Here is an 18,552-nt window from a genome sequence, read left to right on the forward strand (position 1 = left end):
TACTCGTGATTGTGCATATATTTACGAAGAGAGGGGGGGGGGGGGGTATTCCTTATATGTATTGGTTTAAAAACATACCCTCGAATTTTTTTATCAAATCTTGATTGTTTGGTTCAAATTAATATTTTCTAATTTTTCCAAGTAATATTTTTTTATCATCATTAGGGATAAACATTAAAAATTAATCAAAAACTACAAGTGTTTACCTTGGCAGTTATTGGGCAACAAACTTATGTAAAATTTTGTTGTATTTATCATAATGAATATAAAATTTAATTAGAGATTTATATAAAATCAAGAAATCAAAACTTTTGTGTTTATTGTTAAAATGAACACACTTTATTGTTATATATACTTACAAAAACATTTAACACTGGTTAATTGATACACAACTCTTTGTTTAAAATTAGATACATAGATGGATTACTGTACATTGGAAAGGCTTCAGTACTTTACTTTTGGTCTTCATGAAATAATAATTTTTGAAAAAGATCTTTCATAATTTTCAATTAAGGTATGACCAACAAGTAATTTATATTCCTGATGATTATTGGTTAAAGAAAAATGATGCCGTGTAAAGTACCGAAACTCTCCTAACAAAAGAGCTAAGTTTTAAACTTGTTCTTTCAAATCATTTAATACAGCTTTTTCCTTTTACATATTGGTTTTTTGAAGTAATAAGCAATTTATAGTTTTTCCATCTATAATATTGAAATGATAAACTTGCATTAATACCAAAATTATTATACTTTCAAATAAAAAAAAACTTCAAAAATCAAAGTTCTACTCATAAACAAGGTAATCCATTTATGCATCTAACTTTCTTTGATAGGTGATCGCCTTTACATAATTTATTTGCATATTATTAAAGAATCTGTGAGGGATCTATAACAAAATAAAAATAACTTGTAGATCAGATTATTTCTAGAATTTTTTCTATTTGGGGACATTGTTTCTTTAATATTGTCAAAGGGAAAATAAGATTGGTCAATAATTCAAAGAATTTACCCATCTCATTAATTTGAGAGTTAAACTATAACTTTAATAAATTAATCAAATTATTTTATATAATTATTTGAACAGGATCTTTCAATTACAAATTTGTATAACCTGATCAGTTTTGCAAATTCTCATAAATTATGACTAAATAAAAATAAAGGGTGATCACACATTTGTTACATCTATATCTACACAAATTAACAACATTAATTTAAACCTACAAAACTAGATTCTTTTGGTTTAAGATGATAATACAATAAGCAATTCTAAAAATACCCTAAAAATAAATTCATATTTACAAAACTCGAAAAATTTTCATACTGTTTTTTGGCATTTATTTGAGCAAATCAGATGAAAAAAGTAAAGAAAAGCATTTTTTTTGATGCAAAATTTTAGAGATCAATCATTATTATTAAAAAACTACACTTAAGATAAATGGTCTAAAAATATTGTCTATATAATACAAACAATTGATTAAACATTTTAGAATAATATAATAAAATTTAAAATTAAGATAATTGAAACCAGGTTATATAAATTAACTTATTTAGAAGCATTTTTGATATTATTTTTTAGATTGTTGTTTATCTAAATGTACAAAAGTTTTGTCGGAAAATAAACATTACTATCTGTAATGCTCTTTAGACTGTAATTACTAAAGGTAATTAGCATTAGTAATGATTGAGTTTAATACCTAAGTTTCTTTACATATTACTTGATGTTTTATCAAACAACAAAAAGATTCAAGTTAGCAAACTGAAAATGAAAATAGATCAACAAAAATATTCCAGATAGAACTAATTCTTGTATGTATTGTAAAACTTTAAACCAACTTATCAATATTTGCATATTCTAGTTAAAATATAACTTCTTACTCTATGTTACATTTTTATAAACTAAATTAACAAATTATATTCATATTTTTATAATCTATTGTGTGTTTCAAGTTTGCTGGGTTTTATCTGATATTTTATAATTACATTTCCTTTATTATAATGCTTGCTAAAATAAATTTTTTTAGATGCTAAAAACACTAGAAAACTTACAATAATGATTAATGGTTTAGCACAATACTTGGGATTTCTTCTAGCATTTACTAATAAGTTTTAGCTCTCATTTTTATGGAGTTTGCTTTGCTTTTTCTGATAGCTATTTTTGAAAATCTAAAGTTAAATCAACTCCTTACATTAACTACATATAAATATATATATATGATGCATATTTAATTAATTCTTTTACATACATTTTATTATTATACATAGCACATTAGATTCACATTTATAGTTAATAAAAAGGGATTACAGAATACAGCAGTCATCATTTTACTATTTTACATTAAATACTATGAAGGGTTTTACATACACTTGCATAATTGTTCATTGCAAAGATTAATGATTTTTTTAAAACCATTATTTTGCATCTTTGAATGCCTTTTTATGAGTTAATCTTGATAGAAAAATCAGTATTACTTTTATGATTTTTATAATTTTTACTGATTGTAGAAATTTTGATATATTAACATAACATGATTGTTTTTAGCTTTTGGTTTAATATATATTTTTATCATAACTGCTTTTTTAATTACATTTAATATTAATGTGAGGAATTTTACAAAACTACATACAATTATATTTTATCCTAAATTCTATATTTTGTAGAAAATAGCTTATTACATTTATTATACCATGTATACATTTATGCTTTGAGATTGAAAACTGTGTAAAAATTTTATCCATTATTTAACACATAGAGAATGTTGAGGTCAATTTTATGATTACTATAAAGTAGCACACCCATTGTATAGTTATTTATTATGAATATTTTCAGGGAAAATAGATTTTGTATTTTGAACACTTATATTCTACATACCAGGATATGATATGATTTGTTAGTTTGTTTTTAAAGTAGCAAAGTACAAGATTTGGTTCTAGAAATTTTGTCAAAAGAATCTGTTCATGAAAAATAGATTAAAATTTTGTTTAATTAGGTTAATGTGCTACTGCCAGTTTCTATTGCAATATAATTTTTACTTTTTAAAAGGTACATGCATATTTGAGGGTATCAAAAGTTTTTAGAAATGTTTTAATATATAATTTCAGAAATGTAAATTTTTATTGATTTTATTGGATTAGTTGTTTTTTTTCTGTGTAGGGAAAATATTACCAATATCCAGTCAAAATATTGCCTTGGTATCAAAAATAGTTTTCATTCTAAACTTTTTGTAAATTTAGTATTAAACTTTTGGATTGGAAAAACAGGCCCTTAAAAATATAAATATTTTCTTTGTCACTTAACAAAATAGGCAGATTTCTTAATTACACAAAAATACTTTAGAACATTTTACTATAAAAAAATTCAACTTCTTTATCATACTGCTTATTTGCCAGTTTTTTATATATACAGCCTTAACTCAAAATAAGTTTCATGGATTTCATCTTAAAGTTCATCTTATATGTAAACTATTATTGTCATTCCTAATTACAATTTTATAAAAGTAGACAAGTATTGATTTATTCTAGGTATACAAGATCATCTACAATTTCACTGCTGATGGTGAGATAGATCATCCAGTACATGAGATGGAAGGAGAGGAAGGTTATGGGGAACACAATCCTGCTGTACTTGTCAATATCACTTGCCTTTCAAAATTATCAACTTATTTTAAAATTCTATCTAAGAAAAAAAATTAAAACTTAAAAAAACAATTAAAACATTTTTGATTTAAAAAAGTGTACAACTGTGGACCACTATACATTTTGGATATTATAAATAAATTCAAAGTTGAATAAATATTCTGTTAGATATTCAGTTGGCCAACCACTTTGAAATACATAATTCTAATTCTAGAAGAAAGGAAAATGATATAAGATATTTCTGGTTAGTTTGTTGACAAAAGGAAAATATTAAAACTGAAATAATATTTAGGAAAAGTTTTTAAATTTCCTAAATAATATATTGGTCCATTCTTAAGTTTTAGAACATTTTCTCTACCACATCTAATATTAGTATCTGTATAAGATACTTTAAATAAAATTAAATTTTTTTATGAAAATTCCCCTTCCCCCTCCACCCAGCTCAGTTTGCCCTAAGAGCTGCTTGGGGAAAAAGTTGGTCTTTGCCATATAAGTCATTTGCAAAGTTTTGTAAAGCTTTAGCCTGGTGATAACTTAAAATACTCATAAAATATTTGGATTAGTAGATGGATGGACAATTGTCCAAAAATACCCCAATTAAAAAGTATCTGTGCTATTGATTATGTTTCTTTAATGCCAATACCATAAATGCTAAATCTAAGCAAAACAACAAAAATAAGTCGTATCCTGCCTTCATGCCAAAAAGTCTTTCTGGTGGAGACTGGGGTTGTGGAGGTGGAGCAACTGGAACCATCACTAAATTAAAATAATATTAAAGCATAGTCAAACAATTCAAATGTGTTATGTTAGAAGCACACCCTGTGCTCAATAAAAAGAAAGGTTTATAGTATGATTTAATCTGTGCAATTAAATCTCGTTTAGATGAATACATTCTACAAAAAGAACATGGAGGGGTATATCCCAAAAGTTTATATTAGGGAACAGGAAACCCACCTTAGTTTGATTTTCAAAAAAACTTCTACTATTAATAAGAAAATCATTAATTTTAAGAATTGTTTTAAAAGTAAACCACAAACAAGCTATTTTAAAAATTAATTTATAGGCTTACTTTAGGTTAGGTTAGGTTTAGTATTGTCCAGGGGAGCCCCAAAGGATTCTATTCCTCATTGTGCTATTTAAGGATTATACAAAATATTGATTTGTTTTAAGCCTTTAAAATCTGGGCAAATAAGTTTGATATTTTATTTTATACATTAGTAAAAAAAATGTTTCTTTTTTATATTATTTTTTACTTTACTATTTTTTTTATTTAGTTCCAGGTGATTGCAAAATATAAATTTTATTAGAAAAAGGATGACAATATCCATTAGTAGCGAAGAACATAAAAAATGACTATCACTAAATGGAAAAATATATTCATATCATATAATTCATTTTTGATATAGCGTTTGATGTCAAAGGAATTGATATAATTGATAGTTAAGTAGATGGTCATTCCTCAAAATCTTGACAAAAAAATCAGCCATCTATCTTTTAATATGAACGTGAGAGTCTAGAAATATACACAGTGTTACAAACTAACAGACGGACTAAATAGAGTTTAAAAGTGGCTGCACTACTGAGAGGGGTTATATTATTCTAACCGAATCAAAAGAATAAATTACATTTATTTTTATTGTATTAGATATTTGATTTACAATATAATTGTACATCTAAAATACAGATATTTTTTTAAAGCAAAGCTTTTCAGCATAAAAGGTGTTTCCGCTTGTACGTCTATCCTTATGTCCATAATGTGTAGCCTGTTAAATCATGCATACAATTTTAAGTTATAATGATCAACATTGGTTAATTAAATAAAGGCAAGGGAACCAATTCTTTCTTGAAAACGATTTAGAAAACATTGAAAAAAATAAATCAGAAAAACACTGTTTTTTTTTAATAGATGTAATACAATACAAAAGTTATACAATTTGTACGAAAAAAAGTAAATATCAGATAGAATAAATCATATCAGGTTTTGTTATAATTAAATAAGAGAATTTATTCTTTTTTATGTAAAAGTGTAAAATAAAATTTGCGAAAAAAATATGAATTCAAAGTTTATTTTGCGAATTACTCCTAGTAATCAAATCTACTCACTAACACACACACATACACACACACACACACACATTCCAGCCTACACAGACACATTATACAGGTTGTTTCATAAAATAGTCAAACACTTAATTTTTGTTAAAGTATCAGTTACATAAATTCCGTCTATATGTCTGTCCTTATTAGGTAAAAGATCCCAGCGATTGCTTACTTGGGCTTTACTATTTTAAATTTAGGTGTTTAATAAAAAAGTTTAGAGGGTTAAACTAAGACCCTCTTAGAAATTCCCCCCTATTTTTAATATACATCATAGGATATATTAAAAGGCCTACGACAATTGGGTTATTGAAATATATCAACCAGCTTTAAATGGTCATACTGTATGCTCATACAAACAAATACACACAGACAACCAAACACACCACACATAAAGGGATAAGACAATGCGAAATTAATTAAATTTTGGATTTAAGCTCAATAGTCTTCAAAACAAGTCTTATCTTTAAAAAATTTATAGGCTTGCGCTAGAACCAACTTTGGTAAATCAGAAATACGACTCAACGAAAAATATTTGAAATGCTGTGAATAGTATGGTCGTAAAAGGTATTGTATTAGAACTAAACCATTCTTATCAATATATTACCAAAATAGGGGTGTGACAGGGGGATGAACATTTGAGCTTCTCAGAGTTATCATTCACAGAAGCATCACATTAGAGTTTCTGTCTCAGCCTGCCCATATTTGAAGAAAATAAAAATTTTGAATAAAAAATCTTGTGTTGAATCTTGTTCAATTGAACCTTTTTTTGTCTGCTTGCGTGTCTGTGTTGTAAATTATTTACAGTATGCTTTGTCTACTAAAAGAGCATTATTTTGCGGCATATTGTGGATATGTATTTCCAAACAAAGCCATATAAATTGGCAAAAATAAGAAAAGTTGCGTTGGTTCAAGTACCCGAAGTTCAAGAAAAGTAAAAGAATGAATTATAGATCCATTGCCATATTCCTATCTCCCTGCAAAAACACACACTCTCCCTTTTCATATTTAAATTCAAATATTTGTATAACTTGATCATATTTGACATCATGTATGTATGTGTGTGTGTGTGTGTGTGTTTGGTGGTGTGTATGTGTGACTCAACGTGCATTTTAAGCTAAAAAGGAAATGTCAAATGTAACTTTAAGTTTTGCTATGAATAGAGATAGAGAAAGTGAGAGAGATATAAATGTACATGCAATTAAAATTGAAATGAACTGAATTATATTTTATTGTGTTGCACACTCTTGTATAGCTGCATGACACCTATTCTTGTTAGAAATTAGTTGCTATCCCTAAGATCTTAGTTTTGTGTTCCAACTCAACTTGCAATAATTGCCCCTGAGTTCTGAAGGTAGATGTGTCAAAAAAAGTTAAAAATCAGCCTTTGAATGCAAACTTTGAACTAAATAATAAAAAAAACATTTCTACTATTTATTAACGTTTAAAAACAGTAAAATCTTTAAAATCTTGAAATAATTGGGCCATTCATTAGAATAGAAAGAGAGAGAGAGGAATTAAAATTATAAAATAGTTTTAATTTAAAAGTTTATCAAAGCTTGATTAATCTTTCAGCAGAAATGAGAATAGAACAAAAGTTAGATAGAAAGATAAATAAAAAGGAAATAGAGAAAAAAGAAAAAAGACAAAAACAAGTAGAATTATATCCATTAAAAGCAAAGAAACAACAAGCTCCTGCTCAGTAAGTCGGATGTAAGGATGTTATTCAACACTTTACTAGAGAGTAGCTTTGCTCCTTTTAAAGCAGTCTTGTTTGTTGGAGAAAAGAATTGGGAAATAGAAACAAGGAGGACATCCTACATAAGTAGCGGGGCAAAAAATAAAATTAATTTTAAATAGAATTTTCTAATCTATATATCAAAGTTGAAGACTAAAAATGCTAAGCGGTTATCTTTAATGAAAATTTGAGTTATCTATCTTAAATAATAGGGATTTAAAAATTGAAATAGCATTACCATCTCCAATTCTGACAACAGTAGTTATATAGACGGAAATATTTTGGAAATGTAAATTATAGAGTAGATTCGCTTCTAAAAAAAAAGATGCCACAAGAGACGTTTGTTTACAAGTTTTGATGGAATAGCTAAAGAATTTGGCTTACAACGGCAAAACTTTAGAAAACAAATTATATAAAACTGGCGGCTCCGATTGGCGTAAAACAGTTGGGTTTGCCTTGGCCTTAATAATATGCTGAAGGATTGAATAATAAGGATTTATCTAAAAATGGCAAAAGATAATTTTAGAGTTTATTTCAAAGGCCAATTGTTCTTATTGATAATTCAATAGATGTACTAAGTATGTATAACCCAGAAAACTACCTGGATCCAGTCTTCAGGACCTTTTTCGTCTATGCTAGCAAATTGCTTTCTGTTTTTTTGTAGGATTTGGTTGTGTTAATACCTACGACGCTATTGGCTGATATTTAAAGAACAAATTAAAAGTCGGCACTGGGTCTACTGGGTGAGGACATACATTTATTTATCCCCTTCTCACTTTATTCTTTTATTTTAATTACTAGCTGCTTCGCCCCTAGCCTCTAGGGGCTTTGCCCCAAGAGGTGATTAAAAAAATTAAGGCGAAATTTGTTAAAGGACCAAGGAAATCTTCTACAAAACCTAAAGAACCTAGGAAATCTTCTACAAAACCTAAAGAACCTAGGAAATCTTCTACAAAACCTAAAGAATCTAGGAAATCTTCAGCAAAAAAAAAAAAAAAAAAAAAAAAAAATGGGGGGGGATTTTTTTTTGTTTTTGGGGGGGTTGGGGGTGTCCCAGCCCCCAAGAAAATAGCTTAAAACCACCACAGGTCCAATAGAAATATACCCTGAAGAGTAGAATCCAATCGGTTCAGTGGTTACCGAGATCTTAAGGGACAGACAGACAGACGGACAGACATCAAGCTACTTTGTATTATAGATAGTTAAATTTTCAATTATTTCCAATTGCACAAGAATATTTTAAAGAATCCTAATATGAGTAAAAATGATAATTTTAGATTTAGAAAATATTTGAAAGAAAATGAAGTTAGTCTTTTCAGAGAGTGTTATACTTTCTTCACCATAATATTGACCACTGTTAATTAGAAAATAACAAGATCAAGTATGTTCATAATTAAGATTAAGCAATAACTAATAGTTCTTTTTCCCCAGATTTTTTTACTCTTTCTGTTCAAAACTAAAAGCCAAATAGGAGGGTCGATAACCCCGCCCCCTTCAAAGCCACTAGCGGCCTCTGGAAACGTAATACTCTTGTAAAGAAAAGCAATATCGAAATATTAGACGCATGCTAATTTGAGACAGAGTGCTCAGTGCTATAGAATGTCTGTTTATGTTCAATTGAGAGTGAGAGACAAAAAGAGAGTGAGCAAGCTTCTATGAGTTAGGTGCTATTTACTTACAGCCGAGATAGAGTTATTACATGTACAGCTGAAAGAATGAAAAGTAATATTTGAGAAAAGCTTTACACCTAAAAATATTTTTGGTCATCTTTTCCTTTTTCGGTAAAAATGTTAAAAACTTGATGGAAATCTTGACATTTTCTCTTTAATCAAAAGTGGACCACTCACCATAATCATCTTTAGTCTATTTACATTCTAATAAGTAGGTGTTTCTATTTTGTAACTTTAGCAGCTGTGCAACTAGCATCTAATGGCTCTGAATTTTATTTGGTAAGCAAAGAAGGCGTAAAAATAGCCTAGAACCATATTAAAATTTGTGCTATAGACAAAAAAGAACCTTATTGCTTTCTATAATAGTATTGATAAATATCTGCATACCAAAAAAATGAACACATAAGGAATGTAGGGAGGGGGAGGGGGGATTTTTGGTGCCTCAAAAAATGGGAAATTGAAGTGAAATAGTTTCTATTTCTAATTCCTATGAAGTAGCCTAATAAACTTTCTTTCATCTTTTCTCTCTCAATGTGAAGTTGGAAATTCTTAAGAAATGTTTAGAAAAAACAAAGACTAGTTTATTTCTTTATTTTTACATAAACTCTACATCTTATAAAAAATATAAGATATGTATATATTTTTTTATACGGCGCAATTACATTTATGTAAGTCTAAGTTAATACGAGGGGATCTTAAGGGATAGGACATTAAAGTAAAAGAACAGAGGGTGCATGTGTTAATTAACTGTATGTTCACGGGGTAGCAACCCTGTGCCTACTTTCAATAGTGTTGGAAATATTAACCAAGCCAAGTCGCTGACAGACAAAAAAAAGGTTCCCACCACTTGAACTAGGTAGTTGTCTGGATTATACATATATCCTTATATTCTTATCGATGTGACATTATTGGGAAATGTTATTTTCTCGACTGCTGTTTAAGACGACTGATTCTTAAAAATAGATTCCCTGTACCACAAGTCATACTACAGTTATATTAAATAAAAAAAAACATATGAAGGTTTTTGTATTCCCCCCCCCAAAAAAAAAAGAAAAAATATATATTCTTGATTTAAAACTACTTTTTAAATCACTTTGTCTGTATTTTCATTCATCCATGGTTTTCTTGTGCCTGGTTACTTATGGATTTTGATAACCTTGTTGTTTTGCAAGTAGCTTTTAAAATAGTTTATTTTGAAGTCGAAAAACAGTATTACGAAAATAGTAAAAAAAACTTTAAAATACACTAAATAACTAATTTCTATTATATTTAAATTGTTTAACAGTATATTGTATACAAAAAGATATTTTTACATTGTTTAATAATCTAAATAATTATATTATTATAAAAATATACACAAATATTCTATTGTTTCTGAGTTTAGTAAAATAGGTTATTATCAAATAATTTCAACAGTTAGGGAGTTGAATCCATTTTTATAGAAGCAGAACTATAATCTATGATTATGGTTTCGACCCTCTAAAACTGTAATCTACCCTTCCACTTTCCCCTCTCTTGGTGAAGATATCTTCAACGCCGATACGATTTTTGAAATATAAGATTCCACTTTCAATAGAGGCGAAACTGAAATCATATATTCATGTTTACATATCAGCGTATTCATAAACATTGATTTCCTTATTTATATCGACATAATAGTAATGTATCATTCTACTTTCAATAGAGACAAAACTGGAATGATACATTCAAGATAACATACCATATATTTAAATCGACATGGTAGAAATGGTACATATTAGTTAGTTTTTTTTATATTTTTATTAGTTTGAAGTTTTTAAGAAAAAAAGGACCTAAAAATAAAGGTTGCTAACACTTAACAATCAGGCCCATTTCCGGACCTTAATCGTTCAACGCTCCCCCCCCCCCCCCCATATCATCTGGGCTCATATTAGAGTTAGATGGCAAAAAAAATTGTGCATGTTCCCTGTTAAATAATAAATTTCCGACTTTAAGTGAGACAAAGTCATTTTTCGCTTACTTCACCCTTTCATTTAACAACTTTATTTTTTAAGGTCAATTAAAATGTTAAATGGATGTAATTTCCTTATTTTTGAAGCTAGAACAATTTTTTCAGAAAATGTTTATCTTAAAGTAAAATTTATTTTAGAAATCTCAAAACATAAATTTTCTTATTCATTGGCTAAACAACTTTGGAGACATTTACTGAATTTTGATTGGTTGGTTTAACCACTACTATCATACAAAGTTGAACAATGTCTGCCTGTCTGTCTGTCCGTCCATCCATCTGTCCCATAAGATCTCGGTAACAACTGAACTGATCAGATTCTACTCTTCAGGGTATATACCTGTTGGTCCTGTTGTGGTTTTAAGCTATTTTCTTGGGAGGTGGGACAACCCCAACCCCCCCAAAAATGAAAATTCCCCCCCCCCAAAAAAAAAAAAAAATTCTGGTGATGCCCATATATTATGGGCGCAGCACCAGAATTTTTTTTTATATTTTTACTAGGGGCGAAGCCGCTTGTACTTAATAACCTAACCATTCAAAATCCAATAAAAGTCCCCAAAGTTGTTAAGCCAACCAATAAGAAAACGTTATCGTAAAACTTGTAATAAACAGTCCATTGTCCACCTCTCTCTCTGCTAGTTCCCAAAGTTTTATAATAACATTTTCATTTTTGTTTGCTTAACATCTTTGGGGACTTTTACTGAATTTTAATTGGTTAGTTTAGTGTCGAAATGTTTCAACCACTGATGGCAAATTATAGTAGGGGTATTTTTGGGAGTGTACATCCATTTATCGGCTATTGTCTTATCCCTTTAGATCCCTGGTGGTGATAATCTTGAATTAAAGTACCTAGAGGTTTTGGACCAGCTAAGAAGGTAATTTTAGTCCAATGTTCCCTACCTCCCTGGGTACAATTAAAGTTGTCTACAGGGAGGGAAAAAGGGACGAAAAATTAAATAAATTCTGTCTATAATAACATGAGAAGACATAATGAGAAGGACAGTAGCACCCTGTAATCATTATCAGAAAGTCTTGAATGTCCATTTAAAACATTTAACAAAGCTTTTTATATTAAGAGTTATAACAATATAAATTGATAAGATACATACAAAATGTTATTGCTTCTAAGCGACCTTTTCTACAAAAAGGGTTGGTAGAAGTCTGTATGTCTAAAAAAATCCCTCTTATGGTTTGCAGGTTTCTATAACTATGTCTTTTTAATATATTAACTCTCAGCAAAATAAGGGAGGGTTTAAATTTCAGTAGTACCCAAAGTTTTATAAACATTTGATGGATTTATAAATTTGTTTACTTTTATTTAATCTTAATTGGTTGATGAAAACTGGCATTGTCAAAACTAAACAGCCAAGATTAGTTGTTTATTGCATCTGTTTTTCCAGTTTTGTTAGTCCCGAAGGGGCGAAGGCCCAAACAAAACTGGTGTTCATATTACAACTTTTTACTTTACTATTTGTAGTAGAAAAATGTCTATAATATAATACAATACATGGTTTCAAGTATGGATTAGGCGGGTCTGATCCAGCAGATATTAATTGGTTTCGTAGCCATACTGGAAAATCATAAAAAATCATGGCCAGAATGATGGACAGGCAGAAAAGTGAATTGTAGAGTACCATCACATTTTATTCTTTCTTAGTATTTGTATCCAGAGAAGGAGGAGACAATTGACTGCTTATTACAATAGTACACAAAGTTTTACAATAACGTTTTCTTATTCGTAAGCTTTGGGGATTTTTACTGAATTTTGATTGGTTGATTAAATTGTGTTTATAAACGTTTGAACCACTAATTTTAATCTACAGAAGGGGTTATTTAGTGCGTCATCATTATGGTTGTGTATTAATTTATTGGCCATTGTCTTATCTCTTTAGATTCCTGATATGTTTCATAATTTTATTTGTTAGCTTTGCTTAAGTGAAAGCTTTTCATTACATTAAGTTTTAAGTCTTAAGTATGTGTTATCTATATTACAAAGTAGCTTGATGTTTGTCTGTCCGTCCGTCTGAAGCTTAAGATCTCGGTAACCAATGAACAGATTGGATTCTACTCCTCAGGGTATATACCTATTGGTCCTGTGGTAGTTTTAAGCTATTTTCTTGGGAGGTGGGACATCCCAAACCCCCCCAAAAATGAAAATTTCCCCCAAAAGAAAAAAATTTTAAAAATTTTTTTTATGTTTTTATATATTCTTATATTTTTTTATATTTTTTTTATATTTTTTTATGCTTTTTTATACTTTTTTATATTTAATTTTTTTTTCTTTTTAAATTTCTTTTCTTCTTTTAAACTTTGTTTTATCAAATTAAAAAGATTGAGAAACCTTACTTCTCCTGTAGGGGCAAAGCCCTAAAAAGGCTAATAACAAATTTTTTTTTTTAAAACATTAAAAAAGAGAAAAAATTTGAAGGTTTAAAAAAATATAAATCAATATAAATAAATATAAAAAGTTTTAAAGAGTTATAAAATACAGAAAACAAAAAAAATGTAAATTTTTTTTTAAAATTCTCCATTGAAACTTTAGGTAAAAAAGCCCCTAGAGGCTAGGGGCAAAGCCGCTAGTCTATAATACAAAGTAGTTTGATGTCTGTCTGTCCGTCTGAAGCTTAAGATCTCAGTAACCTCTGAACCGATTGGGCTCTACTTTTCAGGGTTTATACCTTCTGGTCCTGTGATGGTTTTAAGCTATTTTCCTGGGGGGTGGGACACCCCCAATCCCTCCAAAAACTAAAAAACCACCCCCTCCCCACAAAAAAATTTATTTACATTATTTATAAAATCTTAGTAACTGCTGAACAGATTGGGCTCTACTTTTCTGGGAATATACCTACGGTTCCTCCGGTGGTTTTAAGCTATTTTCTTGGGAGGTGGGACATCCCAAACCCCCCCAAAAATGAAAATTTCCCCCAAAAGAAAAAAATTAAAAAAAATTTTTTTATGTTTTTATATATTCTTATATTTTTTTATATTTTTTTATATTTTTTTATGCTTTTTTATACTTTTTTATATTTAATTTTTTTTTCTTTTTAAATTTCTTTTCTTCTTTTAAACTTTGTTTTTTCAAATTAAAAAGATTGAGAAACCTTACTTCTCCTGTAGGGGCAAAGCCCTAAAAAGGCTAATAACAATTTTTTTTTTTAAAAACATTAAAAAAGAGAAAAAATTTGAAAGTTTAAAAAAATATAAATCAATATAAATAAATATAAAAAGTTTTAAAGAGTTATAAAATACAGAAAACAAAAAAATGAAAACAAATTTTTAAAATTCTCCATTGAAACTTTAGGTAAAAAAGCCCCTAGAGGCTAGGGGCGAAGCCGCTAGTCTATAATACAAAGTAGTTTGATGTCTGTCTGTCCGTCTGAAGCTTAAGATCTCAGTAACCTCTGAACCGATTGGGCTCTACTTTTCAGGGTTTATACCTTCTGGTCCTGTGATGGTTTTAAGCTATTTTCCTGGGGGGTGGGACACCCCCAATCCCTCCAAAAACTAAAAAACCACCCCCTCCCCACAAAAAAATTTATTTACATTATTTATAAAATCTTAGTAACTGCTGAACAGATTGGGCTCTACTTTTCTGGGAATATACCTACGGTTCCTCCGGTGGTTTTAAGCTATTTTCTTGGGAGGTGGGACATCCCAAACCCCCCCAAAAATGAAAATTTCCCCCAAAAGAAAAAAATTAAAAAAAATTTTTTTATGTTTTTATATATTCTTATATTTTTTTATATTTTTTAAATTTTTTTATGCTTTTTTATACTTTTTTATATTTAATTTTTTTTTCTTTTTAAATTTCTTTTCTTCTTTTAAACTTTGTTTTTTCAAATTAAAAAGATTGAGAAACCTTACTTCTCCTGTAGGGGCAAAGCCCTAAAAAGGCTAATAACAATTTTTTTTTTTAAAAACATTAAAAAAGAGAAAAAATTTGAAAGTTTAAAAAAATATAAATCAATATAAATAAATATAAAAAGTTTTAAAGAGTTATAAAATACAGAAAACAAAAAAATGAAAACAAATTTTTAAAATTCTCCATTGAAACTTTAGGTAAAAAAGCCCCTAGAGGCTAGGGGCGAAGCCGCTAGTCTATAATACAAAGTAGTTTGATGTCTGTCTGTCCGTCTGAAGCTTAAGATCTCAGTAACCTCTGAACCGATTGGGCTCTACTTTTCAGGGTTTATACCTTCTGGTCCTGTGATGGTTTTAAACTATTTTCCTGGGGGGTGGGACACCCCCAATCCCTCCAAAAACTAAAAAACCACCCCCCCAACAAAAAATTTATTTACATTATTTATAAAATCTTAGTAACCGCTGAACAGATTGGGCTCTACTTTTCTGGGAATATACCTACGGTTCCTCCAGTGGTTTTAAGCTATTTTCTAGGAGGGTGGGACACCCCAACCCCCCTAAAAATAAAAAAAATCCCCATTTCCAATTTTTTTTTTTTGTAAACAAAAACCAGTAATTGGGTTGGGGGAACCCCACTGCACCATGGGGCGAAGCCCCCATGAACCCTCCCCCCCCCTAAAAAAAATTATTGAGCTTTTTGAAATTTTATCGTCAGTCGCCTGTGGCTTGTGGTGCAGAACTATGATTCTGTTCACCGGTTGCCATGCTAGACTAATGAGGCTTATGTCTCCACTTACCCTACCTCCCACCCCTCCCTTCCTTCCTGTCCAACATAATAATATTTTACAGAAATAAATTATTATGGGAGGGAGGGCACCCAAATTTTTAAAATTGATAAAAAGAAAATAAAAAAAAGAGGAAATTACCAAGGAAACACCCAAATTTGTTTGGTATTTTCTTTGAAATATAAAGATATCTTAAAACTGAATGATTGGGCTTGTAAAGGAACCATTTGAGTATCTTTGGTCGAAAAAGGTCTGATTTGTGAGCATTTTTGACCAAAATGTGGCCAAATAATATTGAAACATATAAAAAGGTAGCACACTTTAAATACTCAGTCATTTATAGTAAAAATGGCTTATATAATTTTGAAGTGAAGAAAAAGGAGGAGGAGTAATAATTAATCCCTTCCTTTCTGTAAGCAGTTTAAGAAAAAATTAAGATTTGACTGATATAAGCCAAATAAGCAATGTTTTTCATTGATTACCTGTAAGTAATTTATCAAAAATAGCATAATTTGTTATATAAGCCAAATAAATAATAATTTTCATTGATTGCTTATATGTAACTAGCAGCTTCGCCCCTAGCCTCTACAGATAATAAAAAAAAGTACTACTGGTGCTGCTCATAGTCTAATGTGTTCCCAAGAAAATTATTTTTTTTGGGGGGGGAGGAATTTTCATTTTTAAGGGGGTTGGGGGTGTCCCACCCCCACAAGAAAATAGCTTAAAACCACCACATGACTAATATGTATATACCCTGAAGAGTAGAATCCAATCGGTTCAGTGGTTACCTAGATCTTAAGGAACAGACGGACAGACAGACGGACAGATAATTTATCCAAAAAAAGAAGCATAATTTTGTTTATTAGCAAAATAAGCAGTAATCTTGATTGAATGCTTATAAATAAGTTATCTAAAAATAGCATGATTTGGTATATAAGACAAATAAGCAATGATTTTCATTGTTAGCTTCAAAGAAGAAAAAGTATAAGATAGAATCCATGTAGAAGATTTTGCCTAGCTAGCTTGAAAAAAATTGGAACTTTTGACAGACCCAAAAGTTCATCTAGCTTTTAGTAAAATTGCATGATTACATACATTATCTAAGTTACCAGCAATAAAGAAAGATTGCTGGCCAAATTGACTTAAACCTCAGCTTTATCACCAAATGAATTTCTGTTTCTCCTAGAAATTCATGTTTATTAAAGAAAGCTTTAACTTTAAAGTTGTACCATGAAAACCTTTTGAATAAAAAAACTATGTTAGAAAAGGGGTCTTCAACTACAAGACTTGCTTTTGCTGTGCTGTGGCAATGTTTACATGATTGAGATCTTCAATGAATTTCTGGGTGTCTGAAGAACTGAAACAATCAAATTGCTTTGTATTTAGACACTATTCAAAAAAATTTTACTTGCTTAGATCAAATATAAATCAAAAGTTGCTTTTTGATTCAACCATATCTGGAACAAGAACTTATAGATGCTGTAGGTTGGGGCTTATTGCCATCAAACATACCAGCTTCAGGATAATTATTCCAGTTAAAGTCTTGTGAAAGTATAGTAGAACACACAGAATCTATACCTCCATATATTAAGATTCATATTCCCACACTGTTTTTGTTTTTAAGTGGAAAGCTTTACAGTAGTTTAATATAGAAGAGAACTTTAAATAAGAAAAAGTTACTTGTAGCAAAGGCAAATTAATACCCTTAAAGGAACCATTCAAGAAATAAACCACTTTAACTGCTGAAAGACTGCCACGAGTAGACCCAATACAAAAAATTTGAAGCCTTCAGCTTCAAAAACAAAAAAGTTATAGACATTTCAAAATCATGTTTTTAGGACAATGAAAATTTTAAAAGTTTTTCATTGCTAATAATAAAATTTTCATTATTAAAATACGTCGCCTAGAAAATTTTTTGGTTGCGGTACTTTTCAGATACCTGTAGAACTGTCTAATTAAAGAAAAAAATGTTTGAAAATTTTTTTGTAGTGTAAATTGACATTTTGTAAGAAAATTTCACCAAAAATATAAAGATTTTTAACCTAAAAAATCTGTTTTCTCCATTTTAACCAAAAACGGCCAGGAGGGCGGGGTTTTTGCAATAATAATATTAATATGCAACATGTATTGTGTATAAAACAGTTTTCAAGATGCTCCCAGCCGTTTTTGAGTAATTAAGCGTTTTATATTGCATGACTTGAATAATTTTGTTCTTGTTAATTTCAAATTTTCCTCCGTTAGAGGGAGAAGGAGTCATTTTTGAGCCCAAAGTCATCTCTGCAATATTTTCAAACTTTTGGAGGCGGATCTTTCTTTATGTATATGTATTGGGTCTACTTATGGCAGGCTTTCAGCAGTTAAAGAGAGGTATTTCTTGCAGGGTTTCTTTAATAGTTGGTCTTCCATTTATTAAAGAATTTAATTCAAAAATTTTAATAGAAACAGATTAACCCTTAACGGTTGGGGGGGGGGGCGTTGTACGCCCCCCCCATCCGGTTTTTTCTATCTCATTTTCTGTGTGTGAAAGATAAAGAGCCAAAACTGCTGGACTTTTTAAGTATGGGTATGACACATAACTGAGAGTTGGAATTTGTTGAATATCTCCATCCGGGCGGGCACAGGATGCCAGCAAACCTGGCAGGGTCATCCAGGTAAAGAGCAAAAATATTTTTTTGACTAAAACAAAGCATTTTGTCATACCAAAATACTAAAAAATCCTCTAGTAGTACATCCTATATAAAATACAGGTGTTCAAGTCACTTTCAGGTTCCAGGTATGATCC

General features: G+C 29.6%; 1 protein-coding gene across 2 annotated transcripts in view; it reads right to left on the reverse strand.

Annotated features, from left to right (window-relative positions):
• Nucleotides 1-304: 304 nt before the first annotated feature.
• Nucleotides 305-18,552, reverse strand: part of LOC145329986 (gamma-aminobutyric acid receptor subunit beta-like) — a 64,578-nt gene continuing 46,330 nt past the window's right edge. For both annotated transcript variants that reach the window (XM_080174490.1, XM_080174488.1), the window contains 2 exons: nt 4,324-4,388; nt 305-3,638 (listed from right to left, as the gene is read on the reverse strand). In XM_080174490.1, coding sequence (XP_080030616.1) covers nt 3,510-3,638; nt 4,324-4,388 — 194 coding nt within the window. In that variant the 3' untranslated portion in view covers nt 305-3,509. The remainder of the gene's footprint in view (nt 3,639-4,323; nt 4,389-18,552) is intronic.

The sequence above is a fragment of the Acartia tonsa genome, chromosome 10 (assembly GCF_053477335.1).
Source record: "Acartia tonsa isolate MP-2025a chromosome 10, ASM5347733v1, whole genome shotgun sequence".
Lineage (NCBI taxonomy): Eukaryota > Metazoa > Arthropoda > Copepoda > Calanoida > Acartiidae > Acartia > Acartia tonsa.